At 43.8% G+C, this 23,159-nt stretch overlaps 2 protein-coding genes across 2 annotated transcripts in view; one reads left to right on the top strand and one right to left on the bottom strand.

The window, feature by feature from the left end:
• The window catches only part of TK2 (thymidine kinase 2), a 28,748-nt gene extending 28,624 nt beyond the window's left edge, over positions 1-124 (top strand). Inside the window, exon 11 of the mRNA XM_032230419.1 lies at positions 49-124. Coding sequence (XP_032086310.1) covers positions 49-60 — 12 coding nt within the window. The 3' untranslated portion in view covers positions 61-124. The remainder of the gene's footprint in view (positions 1-48) is intronic.
• A 320-nt stretch (positions 125-444) lies between these two features.
• Positions 445-10,341, bottom strand: BEAN1 (brain expressed associated with NEDD4 1). The gene is made up of 4 exons (XM_032231112.1): positions 10,308-10,341; positions 7,437-7,691; positions 6,313-6,454; positions 445-804 (listed from the first exon to the last, which is right to left on the bottom strand). Exons 1-4 carry the CDS (start codon positions 10,339-10,341, stop codon positions 456-458), a joined length of 780 nt encoding a protein of 259 aa, XP_032087003.1. The 3' UTR covers positions 445-455.
• Positions 10,342-23,159: the final 12,818 nt, after the last annotated feature.

Genomic DNA, 23,159 nt, shown 5'->3' with positions numbered 1-23,159 from the left:
AATATTGGTTGTACTTTTTTTTAAAAAAATGTGCATTTTATTTATTAGTCAAATTTATAGAGTTGCCCATCTCATCAAAGTGGATTCTGGGCAAACTTTTCCCCCAAACCAGAGAAGATCCAACAAGAATGGACAGTTCCATACGCCTCTGGGTGAGCAGGAGACATTATAAAAATGCTTCGGAGATGTCCGCCTTCCTTAGCATCGATTTTGGTGTTTTACCCTTTTCAAAGTGGGAGCGGAAACGGTGCAAAAGGCAGAGAGGCCAGCTTTCCAAAAGATGTTCTACCAAAGAAAGAAAATGAAACCCGTGTCTCCAAAAGCAGCCCAGCCTAGCCCTCTTCGAAGTAGAAAAAGAGAAAAGTTGTGTTGCAAGTCAACTGGCGGGGGGGCGATCGGTTCATCTTTCCGTGCATCTTCGCCTTGCAAGATGTCCCCCCCACGGTGTAATTCGTTTACCCTATTCTGTCGAAAAGTGTCCGATGATAATCTGCTGAAGCTTTCAGCAGAGCGAGTGAGGCTTGTGGGAGAGGAATGTTCTGTTCACCCACAACAGCCTCGTACGGTGGAGCGGTTTCGGTTGGGAAGGACGATGACGGGGCCGTGGAAGGTGGATGAAGGTCCTGTATCCTAACCCAACCCTCAGAATCCCACCCCGTTGTTGTACTGGTAGATCCCCTTTCTTCCAAGGAATTGTTCGTAGACACATCGTTCTGCTGACAAGGGTCTATCAAAGAATAAGGTGGAGGATCTTCTGTTGGAAGGTAGATTTGGGCTGCTCCAGGCCCAACACACTCATCGTATCTGAAAGAAAGCACAACCACAGGCTATTTCCTGCATGATTTGGGCCAATCTATCAATTCAAAACAATAACATACAGATCTCGCTTCGGAAGGGAAGTCAAAAATAATAGAATTGCAACCAACTGATGTAGCAGGTGAAGCCGAAAGTTAAATATGTTTTACACTACAAGTCCAACTTTTCCCTGAACTGGATGATTCTTTTTCAAGGAACAAGAAGCTTTAAAGGAAGTTGTCATGCTTAATGTAAAGAATAAAAGGTAAAGGCAAAGGTTCCCCTTGCACATATGTGCTAGTCGTTTCTGGCTCTAGGGACTGTGCTCATCTCTGTTTCAAAGCCGAAGAACCAGCGCTGCCCAAAGATGTCGGTTACCTGGGGCAGCCCTTGAAGAGCATTCGGAGACTTCAGCTTGTCCAGAATGCAGCTGCGCGAGCGATTGTGGGTGCACCTCGGTTCACCCACGTAACACCTATCCTCCGCGAGCTGCACTGGCTGCCTATTGGTCTTCGGATACGCTTCAAGGTGCTAGTCGTCACTTATAAAGCCCTTCATGGTATTGGACCTGGGTACTTGAGAGACTGCCTGCTGCCAATGACCTCCACTAGACCGATTAGATCCCACAGATTAGGCCTCCTCTGAATTCCATCCGCCGGCCAATGCCGACTGGCGACTACCCGGAGGAGAGCGTTCTCTGTGGCTGCTCCGACCCTCTGGAACGAGCTCCCCGTGGAGATTCGAACCCTCACCACCCTCCAGGCCTTCTGCAAAGCCCTTAAAACCTGGCTGTTCCGACAGGCCTGGGGCTAAAGAGTTTTTGCCCCCCTTCTCGAATGGTATGGTTGTTGTGTGTTTTTAAATTTTGTATTGTTATGTCTCGTCTTTTTATCCCCCTGTCTGTACCTCCTTTCCCTGATTGAATTGTGAGCCGCCCTGAGTCCACTTCGGGGAAAAGGGCGGCATATAAATGTTCAGTTCAGTTCAGTTTATTGGGATTTATATGCCGCCCTTTTCCCTGAGGGGACTCAGGGCGGCTTACAACCACAGGGGGGGGGGAGGGGGGGTGCAAGGTCAAAAACAAAACAATATGTGAACAAAGAAAGATAGTAAAACACAACTTTCATTCAACAATCAAACACTCGGGCGGGTGAATTGGAAGCCTATCCCCAGGCCTGCTGGGAGAGCCAGATCTTGAGGGCTGCGCGGAAGGTCTGGATAGTGGTGAGGGTACGGATCTCCATGGGGAGCTCGTTCCACAGGGTCGGAGCAGCAACAGAAAAGGCTCTCCTCCGTGTGGTCGCCAGTCGGCATTGACTGGCAGATGGGATTCGGAGGAGGCCCAGTCTGTGCGATCTAATTGGTCGATTTAGGGAAGTAATCGGCAGCAGGCGGTCTCTCAAGTACTCAGATCCACTACCATGGAGTGCTTTAAAGGTGGTCATCAGTACCCTGAAGCACACCCGGAGACCAACAGGTAGCCAGTGCAGCTCGCGGAGGACAGGTGTAACGTGGGCGAACCGCGGTGCGCCCACTATCACTCGCGCGGCTGCATTCTGGACTAGCTGCAGTCGCCGGATGCACTTCAAGGGCAACCCCATGTAGAGCCCATTGCAGTATTCCAGTCTAGAGATCACAAGGGCTCGAGTGACTGTTGTGAGAGCCCCCCGGTCTAGGTAGGGCCGCAACTGGCGGACCAGGCGAACCTGGGCAAATGCCCCCCTGGTCACAGCTGACAGCTGGTGATCAAAAGTCAGCTGTGGGTCCAGGAGGACTCCTAAGTTGCGGACCCTATCTGAGGGGTATAAAATTTGACCCCCCAGCCTAAGCAAATGTAATCAATCAATCAATCAACCTTCCCTCCAAAGGTGGTTCCTATTTTTCTACTTGCATTTTTACGTCCTTTTGAACTGCTAGGTTGGCAGAAGCTGGGACAAGTAACGGGAGCTCACTCCGTTACACGGCGCTAGGGATTCGAACCGCTGACCTTTCTGACCGACAAGCTCAACATCTTAGCCATTGAGCCACCACGCCCCTTTAATGTAAAGAATAGAAGGCTGCTAATTAAATGCAGATCCCCAATAGATCATTAATTATATTAACTGAAATAATAAATAGATTGAGAACTGATCATATGACCTTTTTTGGTAATAAAACAGCTGGAGGGAAACAACCAAGCTCAGAGAGCACCAAGGAAACCTCATTTCAACCCAGAGCTACAAATATTCTCCTTTATCCATAATAAATAAATAGCATTGCTATTTCATGGTTGCAAGTCTTCTTGGCTATTTTTTTTTGTTATTAACTCTGTTTTTATTCTATTTACAATAGAGTTTTTTCCTTCTTTATTTAGATAACATAAAATTTTTAACATTCTACTCTGTTATTATGGGAAGCGATGGCTCAGTGGCTAAGATGCTAAGCTTGTCAATCAGAAAGGTTGGCAGTTCAGCGGTTTGAATCCCTAGCACCGCGTAACGGAGTGAGTTCCCGTTACTTGTCCCAGCTTCTGCCAACCTAGCAGTTCGAAAGCACATAGAAAATGAAAGTAGAAAAATAGGGACCACCTTTGGTGGGAAGGTAACAGCATTCTGTGTGCCTTCGGTGTTTAGTCATGCCGCCCACATGACCACGGAGACATCTTCAGACAGCGCTGGGTCTTCGGCTTTGAAACAAAGATGAGCATTGCCCTCTAAAGTTAGGAACGACTAGCACATATGTGCGAGGGGAACCTTTACCTTATTCTATTATTCTATTTTTATTTAATTATAATCATTTAATTGTGAGCCATCCAGAGGAAATGAATGATCTATATGTTTACTAAATAAATACACAGATAGATAAACAAGTATGAGTCATTACACAGAGCAGCCAAATAAAGTCTGTCTGCCTATTTTTTTAAAAAAAGAAACTCTGTATCTGCTCTTTCTAAAATACTAACTCTAAAATAGAACTGACATGTTTCCAGTGAATTTGGGTCCCCAGGAAACCCATTAAGAGAGGGATATTTATGGACATTACTTTTGATGTACCCTTTCAAGAAAAATAGACTAGAGTGATTCCATCCGAATGCTTTGGCAGGATCCTGATTAAGGGAAGCAGGAAGAGAAAGGAAGCAAAATAATCCCAAATGAAATCTGTAGACTCGTACGAGAACCGATTAGGGATACATTTGCAGAGATAATCACATTTAGTCGCAAATGAGATTTCTGTAGCTCGTACATCAAAGCAATTAAATTATTAACGTCCCGAAGGCATCTTTCATAAATTAGTGTCCTAATTAGAATTGTATATAAATAGTTTTTCTGCCCTTCAAATTTTAAAATGAAGGGCCGCCACCCACCCCAAAATGGGACACGGCTTCACTTCAGTGGTCAGGAGTGCGAATTAATCGATTCTCAGAAGATTTGGTCCCAGGTGTTGATGTTGTGTTCTGTAATGGCTGCCTCGTTTGACCCCTTTCCCCAAACTGGTGCCCTCCAGATGATAGGGGATGCTAATCCCAGAATTCCTGAAAGCCCCTTTCACCCGATGCAAATGGACATGCATGGCTTAGGGCAAGCGCTGGCAATACAAAATTTGTATTTGATTGATGGCTGATTGATGGTTTGAGGAACGAACCATCGTTTAAAAATCCGCATACGCTTTCCATCTCCCCATTACATACAGTTCCATTTCAAATACTCCCAACTCAGGTTTCTGACTCTAGGGGGCGGTGCTGATCTTCGTTTCAAAGCCGAAGAGCCAGCACTGTCCAAAGACGTCTCTGAGGTCATATGGCCGGCATGACTAAATGCCGAAGGTGCACAGAACGCTGTTACCTTCCCACCAAAGGTGGTCCCTATTTTTCTTCTTGCATTTTTACATACTTTCCACCTGCTAGGTTGGCAGAAGCTGGGACAAATAACGGGAGCTCACTCTGTTACACGGCGCTAAGGATTCGAGCTGCCGAACTGCCGACCTTTTTGGTCGACAAGCTCAGCGTCTTAGCCATTGAGCTACCCCGTCCCTGCTATCTTTCCCACTACAGATAGCAGGTTTTTCTCTCCAAGACCTACCACTAGTTTGGAGAACTCCAGGCTGAAGCACTAGAGAACCGCAATATATCAAAGTATTCAATACATTGGACTTGGTTCTGTTACAGGGAGGGGGGGGAACACTGCAATGAAAGGGAGGTGCTAAACTTTCAGTAACATAATATGGAATGGTTAGCAACTGCAAAAGGTAGATGCTAAACCAAGGACTCATCACTGCCCCACAGTCAGTGGGGGAAAGAAAGAAGGAGGAGGTTTGGGAGAAGAGGTTGAAAAAGGGTGAAACCTGGAAGGTTACTGGAGCTGGCATTTGGCAACCTTGCCTTCCAGCTGGTGGAAACAAAAGCTGCACTTTGTAGATACTCTTTATCAGTTAAGCAGATGGCCAACTTCCCACTTAGGCTGCAGGAAGAGAATGGAAAGGTTGTAAAAAGCTCTGATTTATTGGGCCCCATGCCAGGAGTTGAATTTGCTTCCTGTAATTAAGTCAGTGGGAGAAAATCTGTATGCTTCCACCCCTTGAGAACAGAGCATAATAAGACTCTACAAATTACGGGAATGAAGTCCTGCTTAAATAAAAAAAGTACTCGAGAAGAGACAAGGCACCTTCACCTCTACACCAGGGAATATGAAGAGAAAGGAGGGTTGGCCAAGCTCCTTCTGCCAGCCTTCAAGCTGAGGCAGGACTGGATCTAATGAAGCCAAGTCTTAAGAATCCAAGAAGAGAAGATAGATAGATGATAGATAGATAGACAGACAGACAGACATATGATGGATAGATGATAGATTTAACTGAAGCAAAATCTTAAGTATCCAAGAAGAGAAGATAGATAGGGAAATAGGTAGGTAGGTAGGTAGGTAGGTAGGTAGGTAGGTAGGTAGGTAGGTAGATAGATAGATAGATAGATAGATAGATAGATAGATAGATAGATAGATGGATATATACATACATACATATGATAGATAAAGTAAATATAAAGGTTCCCCCGCACATAGGTGCTAGTCGTTCCCGACTCTAGGGGGCAGTGCTCATCTTTGTTTCAAAGCCGAAGAGCCAGCACTGTCCAAAGACATCTCCGTGGTCATGTGGCTGGCATGACTAAACACCAAAGGCACATGGAACGCTGTTACCTTCCCACCAAAGTTGGTCCCTATTTTTCTACTTGCATTTTTTACATGCTTTCGAACTGCTAGGTTGGCAGAAGCTGGGACAAGTAATGGGAGCTCATGCCATTATGCGGCGCTAGGGATTTGAACCGTTGAGCTGCTGATCTTTCTGATCGACAAGCTCAGCGTCTTAGCCACTGAGCCACCATGTTCCTATGCTGGCCATATGACCACATAAATGTCTTCAGAAGATACCTCAGCTAGGAAACAGAGATGAGCACCACCCCATAGAGTCAGATGTGACTAGGCAGGCGAAACCTTTACCTTTTAAAAAAACCTTTTAAAAAGAATAATTAAACAATTAAAAGAAATTTACCGTGGTGGTGAGTCTGGATGTATGATGTTGGCCTGGGAAAGTGCCTCCAGGTAAGAACTAAAGTAAAATGTTGGTGGGAATTCTTCAGCGCAGCTGGATCTTAGCTCTCCGACGGAGCCACCATAGGAAAAACAGTCCGGAGCTGGGGAAAAGAAAGGTAACATTAGCACAGTTCCAAAAGGTGGATTAAATAAGAATTGGAGACAAAGAATCTTGGAAATTCTAAATCTCTCTCTCTATAAAAATGGATGTGTATGTGTGTGTATGTGCATGTTCCAGCATAATTCTGGAGCGCCTCAAGCAATTTCAACCAAACTTGGTACATAGATGTCTTACTCTCTGGAAACAAATACTGTGGTGGTAAGACACCCCTAACATCCCTCGGGGTGTGTGTTCTGTTAAGATATAGCCTGTTGTGCCTTAAAAAGGCTTCTACTGTACAGTGCAGTGGAGTTGCCATGGTAACGGCTTCACAGTACTCCACAAGGGGGCTCCCTCTGGTAACGGGGGGAAATCCAACATTAGAAATTATGTTTGATCCAGACAGCGCCGGGTTATTAGCTAGTCACGAAGGTTTAGGAATGCAATTGTTAGGATGATGTGAGAGCTATGGAAAGGAAGGTCGGCAATATTTACATCTCGTATTTCAGGTAGTCCTTGACTTACAACTTCATTTGACACCCACACCCCAAAAAACTTTTTCATTGCTAAACAAAACAGTTGTTAAGGGATTTCTGCCCCATTTTATGATTTTCCTTGCCACGGTTGTTAAGTCAATCACTGCAGTTGTTAAGTTGGTCACATGGTTGTTAAGTGAATCTGGCTTGCCCATGGACATTTGGTTGTCCGAAAGTCGCACAAGGTGATTGCAAATTCCAGGTCACGGCAACGTGCCGCAAATACGAGTCCATTGCCAAGCAGCCAAATTTTGATCATGTGACCATGGAGATGCTGCAGCGGTCATTAAGTGTGAAAGCCGGTTATAAGTCCCTTTTTTCAGCGCCATTGTAACTTTGAACGGTCACTAAAACTAATGGTTGTAAGTCAAGGACTGTTTTCCCCCTGAATTTCTAATGTTGAGGGTACCGCTAGAAAGAGAAAAGAAACACAGAAGACTCCCTTACTGTAGCTGGCATCGCTCCACAGCTGGAGATGTCGAAAGCACTGATTTTTTCGCAGGCTGCCAATCAGGATGGCCACGCAGGATAGAAAGAGGACCACTCCTATGACTACCCCAGCCACAAGCACTGACGAATCCAGCATAATAGTGCCTCGGCTGGTTTCGGTGTAGTGAGTAATCTTGCTGATGAAGTTGCTACGGTTCAGCTGGATTTCTATGTAGCAATGAGACACAGAAAGAGAGGCCCGGTTGAAGAGATCTTACAAAACAGCCCATTTCAAATGTATATTCGCTAGATAAATCTTGGGGGTTTACAGGTGAATTGTAGGAGGTGACCAGGCTCAGCCCGAGGGAGGGGTCGAATGCACCATCAGTCTCGAGTACCTTCATGCCCAAAAGAGATCTTAAGTCCAGCCCAACTTGAATTCCTTTGACTCTTACCTACCACCAATTTACTTTGACCATTAGTAATTTGGATTCTTTTTTTTTTAACTAAATATTTTCATTGTACATTTTTCTTTATATATACATCACATTTCCAGTTATTCAATGACAGTATACTGGCTGTATCCAGTCCTTTTTGAGTATACATAGTTTTATACACCCCGATTATAACCAATATTTTCTTAATCATATATTTATAGTCTCTCTTATATACATAATATTGTACGTCATAGTTATAGACATTATTTTCATAATTGCACAATGTTCTATATATTAATCTCTTTTCTTTCCTCTCTTTACTTCCTCCTCCTCTCTTTTCCTCTTCTCTTCTTTCTCCTCTTCTCCACTTCCCATTCCTTCCCTCTCTCCTACTCCTCTCCTCTTATCCATTTCCTTCTCTCCTTTCCCCTCTCTACTTCCCTCTTCTTCCTTCTCCTCTTCTCTCAAACATTTCTGGCTGTGACGGCCTCCTGCAACACTCTGCCAGCAAAAATGGAGTTCAGGAGGGCCACACGTGGGCCTCCTGAGCTCCATTTCCGTTGCCAGAGGCATTGCAGGCCAGTCCCTCGCTGTTTCCAGGTGGCCCCGTGGCCCAGATCTAAGCAACCCATGGGCCAGATCCGACCCTTGGGCCTCGAGTTTGACACCCCTGCCCTAGACCATTTGAGACAAACGATTGTCCAATTTCTTCTTAAAAACCTCCAGTATTGGGCCAAGAATAACCAAGGTTGGTTTGGTACATCCAGGCATATTAAATGGGCTAACAGAGGCCAAATCTGCTCAGATTTGTGAACGCTTCTCCTTCAACGCAAAATGCTGGCTTGTCCTTTTTCCAACAGCTGACATTGCCTTTTATTTTATTTTTATTTTTTTGCTGCAACTGCCTGATAACAGACTCCGCCGTTGTGCACTGACATTCTTATTAAAGAGTCTGAAGGAATCAGATTGGATCACTATTGACCTGCATGCTCAGAAATGTCAGAAGCGAAGAGTCTGTGCCAGGAAAAGAGGGTGAGAAATAAATTGTTTGAGATATTTGTGCCTTTAGGGCACTGCGTGGATGTCACAGCCACTTGTAAATGTGCTATTTCAAATTAGCAGGTAAACACATACAGGCTTCCTATTCTTCATGCCACCAACCTGTTTTATCAACATGATAAATTCCACTGGAGGGAATGAAATTTGCTTGGGTGGGAAGCAAACATGACATATATGTCACCAGCTATAGCATTATCTGGGATGGGGCTTCAGGATTTTCAGCCATGCCAGGAAGCAGATTGTATACAACCACAATCTAGCCCAAAACGTTTGACTGCCAAGCAAGGCAGCTGTTAAGTGAGTGTTGCCCTATTTTACAACCTTTCTTGCCACCATTGTTCAGTGAATCTGGCTTCCCTGTTGACTTTGCTTGTCAGAAGGTTGCAAAAGGTATTCACAAACCCCGGGACACTCGATCTGTCATAAGTACATGCCAGTTGCCAAGTGCCTTGAGTTTTGATCACATGACCATAGGGATACTGCAATGGTTGGAAGTGTGAAAACTGGTCCTAAGTCACTTTTTCCAGTGATATTTTTTTCCAAATATTATACAATACAATACAATACAATAGCAGAGTTGGAAGGGACCTTGAAGGTCTTCTAGTCCTTCAAGGAAACCCTATTTCGTTTCAGACAAATGACTATCCAACATCTTCTTAAAGACTTCCAGTGTTGGGGCATTCACAACTTCTGGAGGCAAGCTGTTCCACTGATTTGTCAGGAAATTTCTCTTCAGTTCTAAGTTGCTTCTCTCCTTGATTAGTTTCCACCCATTGCTTCTTGTTCTACCCTCAGGTGCCTTGGAAAATAGTTTGACTCCCTCTTCTTTGTGGCAACCCCTGAGATATTGGAACTGCTATCATATCTCCCCTAGTCCTTCTTTCTATTAAACTAGATTGTATACTTGATTTATAACCACAATCTAGCCCAAAAATTTTGACTGCTAAGCAAGGCATCTGTTAAATGAGTGTTAAGTGAGTATTATGGTTAGATTGAGTTTGCAGACCAAATTGGCTTGGTTGAATCAAGGCTTATTAGCTGTGCATAGAAAACCACATTTGCACCAGCCTCTAATCCACAAACTGGTTCAGAAATCACAATAACTATACGCACATCAGCCATGAAGATAAACACAGCATTTTATACCATCTTGTAGATCAGTGGTTCCCAAACTTGGCAACTTTAAGACTTGTGGACTTCAACTCCCAGAATTCTCCAGCCAGCAGAGAATTCTGGGAGTTGAAGTCCACAAGTCTTAAAGTTGCCAAGTTTGGGAACCACTGTTGTAGATTATAACCTTTCAGCTAAACACAACCACTGCACGGATGCTTCACATTGTGCTAAACTCTGCACCTGGCCAGCTGAACAAACCAGAAGTGTGCTGAGTTCATACCTGTGAAGCCAGCACCACGACAACCACACCACATCTGTGTGAATTAAGGTTGATTTTTTTTTCATTGTCTGGAAGTGGATAATATTTGTCAGGCTGAAACATTATCCCGGCCTACGGTGGCTGCTGTTTTTCCCTTTAACATATTTAATTTGTTCTAAAAATAAATGAGCCCAATATAAGCTGGCCAAATTTTTTTAACAACCTGCTCTACTTCTTTCAAATATATATAAAAATACATACAGCCGGCTCTTATTACAGGTGACGTTACCAAGCCAACCCTAATCTGGCAAGAAATATATTTGATTCATCAGCTTTAAATAAAGCCATGCCTCTCTTCTATTGGTGGACTGGCCAAACAACCTACATGGCAAGGGAGGGACTGGTCTTACAGGGGAGGCAATGGGAAGCATTTACTAATCGATTATAAGCTTTGAAAAGATTTATTCTACTTCATTGCAAAATAACACAAACAGTAGTTGTGTTTGTACACTAGGTGAAACCAGGCTTACTCTTGAGTTGTTGATTAATCCCCAGTGGATTGATTCAACACTAAATCATAAACTATGTTTTCAAACCCAATATGCTAATTTAAACCCAATCCAACCCAAGCATACAGAATAACAGAATTGGAAGGGGCCTTGGAGGTCTTCTAGTCCAACCCCCTGTTAGGCAGGAAACCCTACACCGCTTCAGACAAATGGATATCCAATCTCGTCTTAAAAACATACACTGTTGCAGCATTCACAACTTCTGGAGGCAAGTTGTTCCACTGATTAATTGTTCTAACTGTCAGGAAATTTATTCTTAGTTCTAGGTTACTTCTCTCCCTGATTAGTTTCCATCCATTGCTTCTTGTCCTGCCCTCAGGTTCTTTGGAGAATAGTTTGACTCCCTCTTCTTTGTGGCAACCCCTGATATATTGGAACACTGCTATCATGTCACCACTACTCCTTTTCATCAAACTAGACATACCCAATTCCAGCAACTGTTCTTCATATGTTTTAGCTGCCAGTCCCCTAATCATCTTTGCTGCTCTTCTCTGCACTCTTTCTAGAGTCTCAACATCTTTTTTACATTGTGGTGACCAAAACTGAATGCAGTATTCCAAGTGTGGCCTTACCAAGGAATTATAAAGTGGTATTAACATTTCACATGATCTTGATTCTATCCCTCTGTTTATGTAGCCTAGAACTGTGTTGGCTTTTTGGGCAGCTGCTGCACACAGCTGGCTCATATTTAAGTGATTGTCCACTTGGACTCCAAGATCCCTCTCACATGTCATGGCTTAGCGCAGAAGTAACTTTCGTGCCAGATTTAGTAATAACAAACAACTGTTTCCCATCAGCAGCAGCAAAAGCCAGTTGAACACAGCTAGCCTGTCACAAGTTGAGAACAAAACCAAGAAAATTTTACAATCACTCCATGGATGAAACACTTTTTAAAAAGCACCCCAAAAATAAGGAATGCCTGTTTGCTTTGGCTTCCACAACTAAGTTGAAAATCGGTCTCCAGGATTGGCCCAGGTTCCTCCCCAACCCCCTTCCATTCCATTCCATTTATTAGACTTGTATGCCGCCCTATTCCCGGAGGTGTAACGTGGGTGTACCGGGGTGCACCCACAATCGCTCGCGCGGCTACATTCTGGAAAAGCTGAAGTCTCCGAATGCTCTTCAAGGGCTGCCCTATGTAGAGCGCATTACAGTAGTCCAGTCTTGAGGTCACAAGGGCGTGAGTGACTGTTCTGAGGGCCTCCTGGTTCAGGTAGGGACGCAATTGGTGCACCAGGCGAACCTGGGCAAATGTCCCCCTGGTCACAGCCTCACTGTCAGAATCTGCTGCCAGCTCTGCTGGCTGCTGGCAGGTGACAACAGGTGTGGTGGTTAAGGCACCAAGCTAGAAACGGGGAGAGTGCGAGTTATAGTCCCATCTTAGGTACAAAGACAGTTGGGCCAGTCATTTTCTCTCAGCCCTAGGAAGGAAGCAATGGCGAACTGCTATGAAAATCCTACCAAGAAAACTTCAGGGATTAGTCCAAACGATTGCCAGGAGTCAATGTTGAAGGGATGCCCTTGTACACAACCACAGACACACTTACACACCTGTTCAAAAAGAAATGTCTATGGTAGTGTTTCTCAACCTTGGCAACTTGAAGATGTCCGGACTTCAACTCCCAGAATTCCCCAGCCAGCATTCGCTGGCTGGGGAATTCTGGGAGTTGAAGTCCAGACATCTTCAAGTTGCCAAGGTTGAGAAACACTGGTCTATGGTAAGTATAGCCAGATGCACTCACCATCTAAGCTCGCAAAGACAAACAATCTCCTTGCCGGCGAGACTTTTCTGACATTCAAAGGCAATGGGACAAAAGAGACATGATGCTGGAGGCTCCCAACTTTTCATTTAATTTTGAAATGAAAAGTATCTTCAAAAAAAGAACAGACAGGTAGGGAAGGCAGCGTGCCTGGTGCTTCGGGACTCCATGTTACTTAATCGTTGGCCAGAATATCGAATGGGTTTGGAGAGAAAGTAAGGTTGCAACACTAAAGAAGTTTGGCATTGGAAGCCAGTCATTGATTGAGACGGATAGGTATATTGCGTTTCTCCCAAATTAAGACATGGCCTTATATTCTTTTGACCCCCAAAATAAGTGCTTGGCCTTATTTTCAGGAGGTCTTATTGTTTTTGAGGTGCAAGACGACCCTTAACCTCGGCCCATGGCCCGCAGATCAGCTGGTCCAGAGAGGGCCGGAAGTTCTGTCTTTATTTCTGGCACACTTTTGCCAGCCCTAGCGGCACTGGGCCTGCTGCTCTTTTTGCGGCTGCCACTAAGAGAAGGGGCGCGGTAGCTAGGGTTTGCGGTAGCGGCCTCCGTGAGGCCGTTCTGCGTGGATGGCAGGTGCATGTGGGGAGGCCCCACAGATTGGGCCTCCTTCGGGTACCGTCGACCGGGCAATGCCGGTTGGCGACTACTCGGGGGAGGTCTTTCTCTGTAGCTGCTCCGGCCCTGTGGAATGATCTCCCCGCAGAGATCTGGACCCTTCCCACTCTCTCGGCTTTCCGTAAGGCCACTAAAACCTGGCTGTTCAAGCAGGCCTGGGGCTGTTGACCCCAAAATATGGTCCAGCCCCACTTGGAATGGAGTGCATGGTGTGTTTTTAAGTCTATTTTTTCTTTTTTTTCTATGCCTTTTGATTTATTTGTATTGTGAGCCGCCCAGAGTCCTACGGGATTGGGCGGCATACAAGTGTTATTAAACTTTGAAACTTTGAGCATGGGATATGTTCCCCCTAGGAAATGATGGGGACCGGCTTTGCACGCGGTTAAATATTTTAGGGGAGGGCTTATTTGGGGGGGAGGGCTTATTTTAGTGCATGAGCTCAAAAGCCCAATTAGGCTTATTATCCAGGGATGTCTTATTTTCAGGGAAACACAGTAGAAAGGAAAGGAAATAAAAAATAAATTAAAAATAAGTTAAGCAAACAAATTTGCTTGCTTGCTTGGAGAGTTATGCATATTATAACTGAGGCATAAAGTATTAAACTGCAGGCTGTCTCAAGCGCCATTCTTGGATAAACTGGCAGGGCATCAGTTAAATAAACAAGCCCAAGCAAATTATAACACGGTGGCCCAGCTTTACAGACATGCTTATAAAACTTCCTGGACCCAATGCAACCTGACAGTTCTAATGACTCCCAACTCCCCCCCTCCTGCTGTTGCCGGGATCCTTCCGAAATCTGCCTTCACATTTCCTTCGTAGCAATCTGTTCCTGGTTCAAACACAATTTTCATCCCCAGCTTTTCAATCAACTGCTTAATGAAAAGATAAGTGTGGTCAAGGTGCAGATGGCCAGCAGAAATGGAAGGGGAAAAAAAAAATTCTATTCTCATTAGCAGTGGTTCAAAGGACACCGTTCCAGGAAATACTGCTGTTAATACTACTGCTGTTAAACAACCTGGGGGGAGGGAGAGGGGATCATTTCTTCCAGAGAAAAACAGACCTTTTATGCCAAATTATAGGATAGGTAACATTTAGAATTCTTCGAAAATCAGATTTGTCACAGCATAATTCCCCAAATTTGGAGATAGGACTCCAGCACAACAAAATGAGGCATGACATGGCCTGTAAATTTAAGATAATTAAGTTTTCTCCTGTGCCACCGGTCTCTTTATAAATAAGAAAATAGCAAAGAGAATCTATGCTAAAATTTTCTTCTCAAGTTGGCTTCTTCCAGATATGCTGGGACTCAGTTCCTAGAAGCCACATGTGGAAGTCTTCATTCATTCTTTGAATGAAGACTTAAGAATAAGGACTGTGAAGTGAAATAGGCAATAAAGGTAAAGGTTCCCCTCGCATATACGTGCTAGTCGTTCCTGACTCTAGGAGGTGGTGCTCATCTCCGTTTCAAAGCCGAAGAGCCAGTGCTCTCAGAAGACATCTCCGTGGTCATGTGGCCAGCATGACTAAATGCCAAAGGCGCACGGAACGCTGTTACCTTCTCACCAAAGATGGTCCCTATTTTTCTACTTGAATTTCTCCATGCTTTCGAACTGCTAGGTTGGCAGAAGCTGGGACTAGTAATGGGAGCTCACTCCATTACGTGGCGCTAAGGATTTGAACCGCCGAACTTTCTGATTAACAAGCTCAGCGTCTTAGCCACTGAGCCACCGCGTACTATAATAACAGAACAGAATATTAAACATTGTCCCTATCAACAATTACTTTTCTGAATTTCCACCTAATAAAATGCCTCGGGCACTCTGCCTCCCTGAATTACTTCCTTTGAAACACATCCATTATTACACTGATGGGCATAAAGAATCCTTTCTGAACAGATGCTGCAGGGTACCAGATTCCTTTTAAAAGCCTGGACAAAAAAACACCAAGAAACCCTCCTTATCATGTCCTTCCCTTCATCCATTGAAGAATTCAGGATATTATGTTAGGCTTGAATGATTCAGCAGACTAGAGGTAATTTGTAAACCACTTCCTGGTTGATACAGTCATAAGGCAGTTCTGCCAATATCCTCCTACCAACATTTCTTTCATTCATGAAAACACTTACAACCCAAACCAGCGGAACTGAGAATATGATTTATAGAGTCTTGAAAATGATGTCAATGAGCACTGCACATCCCTTGCAGTTCTCTCTTACTACCTGGTAGGATGCCTGTCCAACACACTTAAAAAAGGTATATTAAAAAAATCCCACCTTAATTAGGAAGCTGGCATTGTGCAGAGCACAATGCCATTGTATGTCATTGTTTCTTACTTCTAGTAGCAAAAATATGGGTAGTCTTCGAGACTTGGACTGTATCCAGGAGTCACACTAGGCAATTGAGCCATTTCCACATGACCTGCCTTCGTAGAAATCTGAGGATCCGGTGGCAAGAGAAGGTGCCAGACGTAGAAATTCTCTCCAGAGCAGGCCTGCCATCCGTTCACACCTTGCTGATGAAAGCCCAGAGATGTTGGGCAGGCCATGTTGCAAGGATGCTAGACCATCTCTTCCCCAAACAGCTCCTCTATGGTGAGCCGTCTCAAGGAAAGCGATTGCACGGGGGACAAAGGAGGTAAGACAAAGACACGTTGAAAGCCTCCTTCAAGTCCCTGAATCTCGATATCACCTCCTGGAAAACCTGGCACAAGATAGATCAACATGGCGCACGCTGATCCGCCAAGGCTGCCAGACATCTGAGGACAGAAGAACAACCACAGCACAAGAGAAGCGAGCACTCTGCAAAGCCAACGCTGCAAATGCTGCAACAATGGGGCCCGCACATCTGCCTGACATGTGGCAGAACATTTCGTGCCCGTATAGGCCTTACCAGCCACCTGCGGACACATCGTGGCCAGCCCACAACCTGTTAGATCTCAAGGTCCTCTTCGAACAAAAATATAGGTAGTCTTCGACCTAATGACCACAATGGAGTCCAACATTTCCACTGCTGAGCAAGACCGTTGTTAAGTTTTGCCCCGTTTTGCGATCTTTCTTGCCACCATTGTTAAGGGAGTCCCTGCAGTTGTTAAAAGTTAGCAACACGGTTATTAACTGAATTGGGTTTCCCCCCCATTGACTTTGCTTGTCAGAATCCGAGCCGAGGTGGCGCAGTGGTTGGAGTGCAGTACTGCAGGCCACTTCAGCTGACTGCTATCTGCAGTTCAGCGGTTCAAATCTCACCGGCTCAAGGTTGACTCAGCCTTCCATCCTTCCGAGGTGGGTGAAATGAGGACCCAGACTGTGCGGGCGATATGCTGACTCTGTAAACCGCTTAGAGAGGGCTGAAAGCCCTATGAAGCGGTATATAAGTCTAACTACTACTGCTACTGCTACTAGCGACCACTGCATCTGTCTTGATTGCTATTTGTGTATGACTTTGAAGAAGTTACATTACTGCCTTTTTTGCATGTGCATATTGGATATAGCTTTGCTAATTGTTGGATTGGGTGGAAGGTATAGTAGAGTATAGAACAGAACAGAACAGAATTCTTTATTGGCCAAGTGTGATTGGCCACACAAAGAATTTGTCTTTGGTGCATATGCTCTCATTGTACATGAAGAAAAATAAAGTAGAATACAATCATCAAGAATCATAAGATACAACACTTAGTAATAGTCATGGTTTACTAATAAGCAATCAAATTATACTAGGAAACAAATAAAACAATATAAAATGTAAAGATGCAAGCAACATGGTTATAATCTTAAGTGGGAAGATATAGGTACTAGGAAGGAAGAGAAGAATAATGGTAATACAGTCTCAATAGGTAATACGAATGTCGCAAAAGGGGATCCCATGACCCCAGGATACTGCAACTGTCATAAATACACGCCAGTAGCCAAGCATCCGCATTTTGATCATGGGATCACGGGGAGGTGACCGTGGTCATGTGAAAACGGTCAGAAGTGACTTCGAACAGTCACTAAATGAATGGTTATAAATCAAGGAACACCTGTAAGTATCTTTAGAAAAATTAAATGACCGGTGATTTCAGCCAGCTTTGTTTGCAAGCATGTCCATTGTCCAAGGTTTTTACGGTAAAAGTAAAGGCTCCCCTCCCACACACGTGTTAATCATTCCTAACTCTAGGGGGCAATGATATCTCCATTTTAAAGCGGAAGAGCCAGCGCTGTCCAAAGACATCATGTGGCTGGCAAGACTAAACGCCAAAGGCGCACGGAACGCTGTTGCCTTCCCACCAAAGTGGTCCCTATTTTTTTTCTACTTGCACTTTTTACGTGCTTTCAAACTGCTAGGTTGGCAGAAGCTGGGACAAGTAACGGGAGCTCACTCTGTTACGTGGTGCTAAGGATTCGAAGTGCCGAACTGCCACTCTTTCTGAACGACAAGCTCAGCATCTTAGCCACTGAGCCCCCGCGTCCCTGTTTTATTTATGTAAATCGACCCAGTATACTTAGAAAGCATTCTGAAGAATAACATGGGATGACCTGAGCCAGTGAAATAACCATGCTGTGAATGTAGAAATCTCCTTTACTAGAGTGCCTATTGACCTGCTGTCAGACTTTCTGAAAAGACATGGGACTCCTGCCTTATCGAGTCTGGCATTATCCGAGTATAAAATGTTCTGTCTTAAAAAGGAATGGGTTCAGCATAAAAGGTTGAGAAGCCTCTTTTATAGCGCAGGCAATTGAAATTGGTTTAAGCCTGAAAATGCCAATTGCACTGCAAAAGATGAAGATAAGATTGGCAACCTAAGTCATGTCCATGATGATCCAGGCTAGGGTTCAGTATCCAACACCAGTCAATCACACAAGACTTAGGATTTCATTAGATGAAGTCAAAGCACAGTAGGCTTTCCTTGCCTGTGGTCCTTATTAGCTGATCTTCTGAAACAAATTGCTTTTCGATAGTGGAGTTTCTGTTTAGGTCCCCGCTATAACCCAACGTTTTCTTTGTGAGACCATTTGAAACCACATGAGACTTTATGTAGACCCTGGGTGGGTTCCAGACGCCACTACTGCCAGTTTGCTCGTGTGTGCGCTTGTGCGCGCATGCGCGCGCATGCACAGTGCAATTAAAGTTGTTCTACGCATGAGCAGAACTGAAAAACAAGATGGCGCCACCGTTGGCGCTGATCGGGGAATGAGTTTGGAGGCGTGGTGGGCCTGGGTCGCTGCCAATTCCAGTGACCCAGGCCATCAAACCAATACTGATTCGGCTGAACCAGTAGGAACCCACCACTAAAGTAGACTAAGGTTCTCAAGATCACCAACAAGGAAGATACTTTGCTGAGAAGGAGCTTGCAAAGAGCAATGGTGATTGTGCACCCATATTGGAAACATATAGCAAGCAAGCTTAGCAATTTTCGAAAAAAACAGATCTTTTCACCCAAATAATCCATCCTTATCACACAATAAGATAAAAGGTAAAGGTTCCCCTCACACATACATGCTAGTCGTTCCCAACTCTACGGGGTGGTGCTCATCTCCATTTCAAAACCAAAGAGCCGGCGCTGTCCGAAGACATCTCCACGGTCATGTGGCCGGCATGACTAAATGCCAAAGGCGCACAGAAAGCTGTTACCTTCCCACCAAAGGTGATTCCTATTTTTCTACTTGCATTTTTACGTGTTTTCGAACTGGCAGGTTGGCAGAAGCTGGGAGAAGTAACAGGCGCTCACTCCGTTACGCAGTGCTAGGGAGTCGAACCGCCAAACTGCCAACCCTTCTGATCGACAAGCTCAGCGTCTTAGCCACTGAGCCATCTTTATCACACAACAGCCTAAATATGGACCAGGAAAAGCACTCTCTAATTTCTCACAATTTCTTTTTTTTAAAAAGGTGAGCAATCAAAAGGCAGTTCCTGAAATGTTTCCCTACAATTGTGTTTCTCTTAGCTATTGTGCCTTATAGTTTCTGAGAGTATGCTTAGCCTTGCAATGCCTTTTCTTTCCTCTCTCTTTGTAAGCTAACATTTTATGAATGCATGTTATCTGGCCTGAAGCTTCTTCTCATTATTGAATGGCTGGAAGTCACTTCTCATTATGCAGTGCTTTCTAGCAGGAATGACAAAATCCCTTGGCAACCACACTATTTGGATAAAGCTCGCTTATAAACTCTCTGCTATCACATTATTTATACATACTTGTGTGCGTGCATGTGTAATGCTGAGTACTTTTCCCAAATCCTCCATTTAAGAAAAAGAAATCAAAAGATCGAGTAAAGAATGAGCAATGCCTTGCTGGGTAATTATCAGACACGAAAAAGATCCTGGAATTGTAGAATCAGCAATGAGAAATGACTGCCTAAATAACTAAATACATTGTTAGAATATTCATGACTGGGAGAGACATGGTAACAAGGTCAGCCAATGAATAGGCATAACAATTAAGTCAGCCAATGGGAGCTTAAACAGATCTGAGTCTGTGCGGAGAATCAAAACTGAAACTACTCTGTCTGCTCTGAACTCTGAAATGAAACAAACTGCTCTTTCCTGCTTGTGTTCTGCTGGTAACTTTAGCCACGTTGAAAGAATCTGCTATTGGCATTGTACCTTTATTCATCTGTTATTATGTATATAAAGAAGTTACTGAATCTAGTAACTTTTGTGTGCTGTGTGAATCTGTGTGTGCTTTCTGGATTTGATTTTTCTGCAACAAACACTGACATAAATAAAAAGCAAATGCGATTTCAAGCTGCATCAGCAGAAGGAGAGCTTCCAAATACTAAATTAATCAATTTGCCATGACTAGTCTCGGGGACTAAATTTCAGCAACTATTGAGAGAAACTCAACCCAGTTTAGAGAAAAGCAATGAAAACAACCGAAGGACACAAAATTAAGTCCCGGGGAAACCTTTAGGTGCAACTGGACATTGAAGAAAAAGTCTTGAATAGAAAAGGAAGAGGGAATTGTTGGACCTTACACAAAAAGTAAGATGGGAAGAAAATTGACTTGAGTTGTTGGTACTAGAAAAAGCTCCTGCATATTCTTTGGACAGCAAAGGTGACTAACAAGCAAGTATTGTAGTGTTTAACACCAAACATGAACCATGGTAGCGCAGTGGTTAGAATGCAGTATTGCAGGTTAACTCACTGTTCACAGTTCGATCTTGACCGGCTCAAGGTGGATTCAGCCTTCCATCCAAATGAGGACCCAGATTATTGGGGGCAATATGCTGACTCTGTAAACCATTTAGAGAGGTCTGTAAAGCACTAGGAAGCGGTATATAAGTCTAAGTGCTATTGCTATGTGACTAGAAGGCAAAATTATGAAACGGTGTCTCATTTACTTTGACTGTGTCATGCGGGGGGATTCACTGGAGAAAGCCATTATCTTTGGAAAAGTTAGCGTTAAAAGGAAACCAGGCCACCAAAGAATATGATGATGGTTGGATGTCATCAAAGCTGAGACAAGCCAGAGCATAGAAAAACTCAAAGAAGGTAGCGCAAGATCGGAAGATGTGGAGAGATTTAGCCCATAGAATCGCCGAGAGTCAGTGAACGATTAACATCATCTTCACCATTCAAACGCTAGACAGGTTGTCATATAGAAACAAGTTGAGACTCCGTCTCCGCGGTCCCACAATGCAAGACACAGAAGAAGCTCTCAGAAGACAGTCTGGCAGAATTTTAAGAGTAACAGCAGATTGACAGCATAGCCAATTATCTGCCTTTCCCTAGTTCAGGTTTCTCCGTAGTAACTGTCGAGTGACATTGTAACCAATTATCTTCCTTTTACTACTGCAGCTACCATGCTCGAGTAAAACCTGAGCAGAAACTAGTTGAAGATGCTTTAATTTGGATTTCCCAAAGTGTGCTATGGGCTAGTTTAGACCTAAACGGACTTTCTCATTTGTGGAATGCTCTGACTCCATTTCTCCTCCAGCTGAAAGTGATGAAGTGATGAATTCCATGCTACCTTATTGTTCAGTTTGAAAGTCAGGATATAAATGGATAAATGCATTTTTTTAAAAAAAGAAACCGTCAAGGAAGAACTGAATCTATACCATAATAACCATGACACACAATCTGTCAAAAAAAGGAAAAAACTTGTACAGAGGAAGGATCTTTTCCAACTTTTAGCTAAGATACGTTTCCTAAAATCTATGGTGATCCAGCACTCACCAAACACTTTTCACAAGTCGGTAGGAGATGGAAATTATTAATACATACTACACATTAAAAGGTACTTCTGGAGGTTTTGGGCAAATTGGCTTCACCCAGCATTTACATTTCCCACAATTGGATAGATGCTTTTGTGGCAACTGGGATGATTTCTTTTGGAAATGGAATATGGCATGGACACTCTTTCCAGAATGATTAATACTCATTTGCAAGAAACTGTATGCACTGTCATCTATTATTGCTTCTATGCAAGTCTGCGGTCTCCATTTTGGATAATCTGAGATTTCATGACCTTGTTAGAGATTTAAATTGTTTATACATTTTAGGACCCTTCAAAATCTGTTTGTCCTTACAACTTTGTACGCATGTCTCCACTTGAAGGAAACATGCAGGATTTGACTGCATGAATGCTCAGTTTGAAATTGCTAAGCCTTTGAGACAATCTTTCCCAACTTGGAACACTCTGGATAAATGGATCAACCTACAGAATCCCCGAGATATTTCCTGGACTTCTATTTCCTAGATATTCTGAAAGTTGGAAGTCCATCCATGTGGGAGGAATTAAAATTGATGTCAGGGTGTCCAACTCAATTTCATTGAGAGCCACATCAGGGTTGTGTTTGACCTTAGGAGGTCAGGGCAGACATGTCCAGCTCAATGTCCCTTGTGTCAGGGACGCCTGTCGTGGCCCAAGCACTCTGCCAGTGAAGACGGGCAATTCAAGAATGGACATTGAAAGTCACAAATTTAGCCGAGATGGCTAAAATATGTGCATATCTTAAGGACCACTCAAACAAGAGATATAAACGAGACTGGAAAAAAATGGATCGATTATAAACAAAATAAATATGGGACTAAGAAATTCCAGATAGCTTATGATTAAGATCAGGAATGATATAAATTGTTCAAAGTTAGCCTAGCAAGGAGGAGCTAAGTTTAATGTAAAGATGTTATCAATTTTCTGTTCTTTTTTTCAATATATTTTAGACTGTTTTTGTTAAAGATTTATACCGTGTATGGGTTCTGGGAAGTCGGGGGAGGGAAGGATGGGGGGGGTGTTGGGGAGGAGGGTGGGAGGGAGGGATGAATATTAGGCTTGATGAGGAGTGTTAGATTTTAATGTAATATGGTTGCACATGTATACTGTCTTCTCTTATTTTTTCTTTAAAACTAAGATATGTTAAGTATATTGCTATGGAAGCATAAATACCATCAACATAGAATGGAGTTTGCTCAGAAGCTGAAATACACCAATGAGAGGAAGAGTGGGAAACAGAGGAGAGAAGAAAGATAGGAAGAGAGGGATAGGAGAGAGGGTAGGGGGGGGGAGATGAGGAGGATAAGGAGGAGTGGAATGAAGAGAGAGGAGAAGGAGAAAGAAGGGGAAGTAGAGTAGAAAAGGATGATGGAGGGAAGAAAGGAGATAGGTAGAAGAAAGAGGTGTATGGAGAGCAGAAGAGCTAATAATGGGTTTTTATCTTTCTGGGCGTTAATGACAAGAGGAACTGATGTAATTACTACTTAATACAATAGGATATTGGCTATGTAATAGTATACATGTGATTATATGTTATGAAAATGGAAAATAAAAAAGTATATTTCAAAAAAAGAGAAAGAAAACGGGCTCCTGAGCTCTGTTTTCAGCTGTGGTGGCATCCCGCAACCCTCTGCCAATGAAAATGGAGGAGTGCAGGAGGACCGTGGATGCCCCTCCCCCCCCGAGCTCCATTTTCACTGTCAGTGGTACCATGGGCTGGTCCTTTGCTGTCT

Source organism: Thamnophis elegans, chromosome 14, assembly GCF_009769535.1.
Source record: "Thamnophis elegans isolate rThaEle1 chromosome 14, rThaEle1.pri, whole genome shotgun sequence".
Taxonomy (NCBI): domain Eukaryota; kingdom Metazoa; phylum Chordata; class Lepidosauria; order Squamata; family Colubridae; genus Thamnophis; species Thamnophis elegans.
Note: the sequence above shows the minus strand (reverse complement) of the source record. Positions and strands in the feature narration are given on the sequence as shown.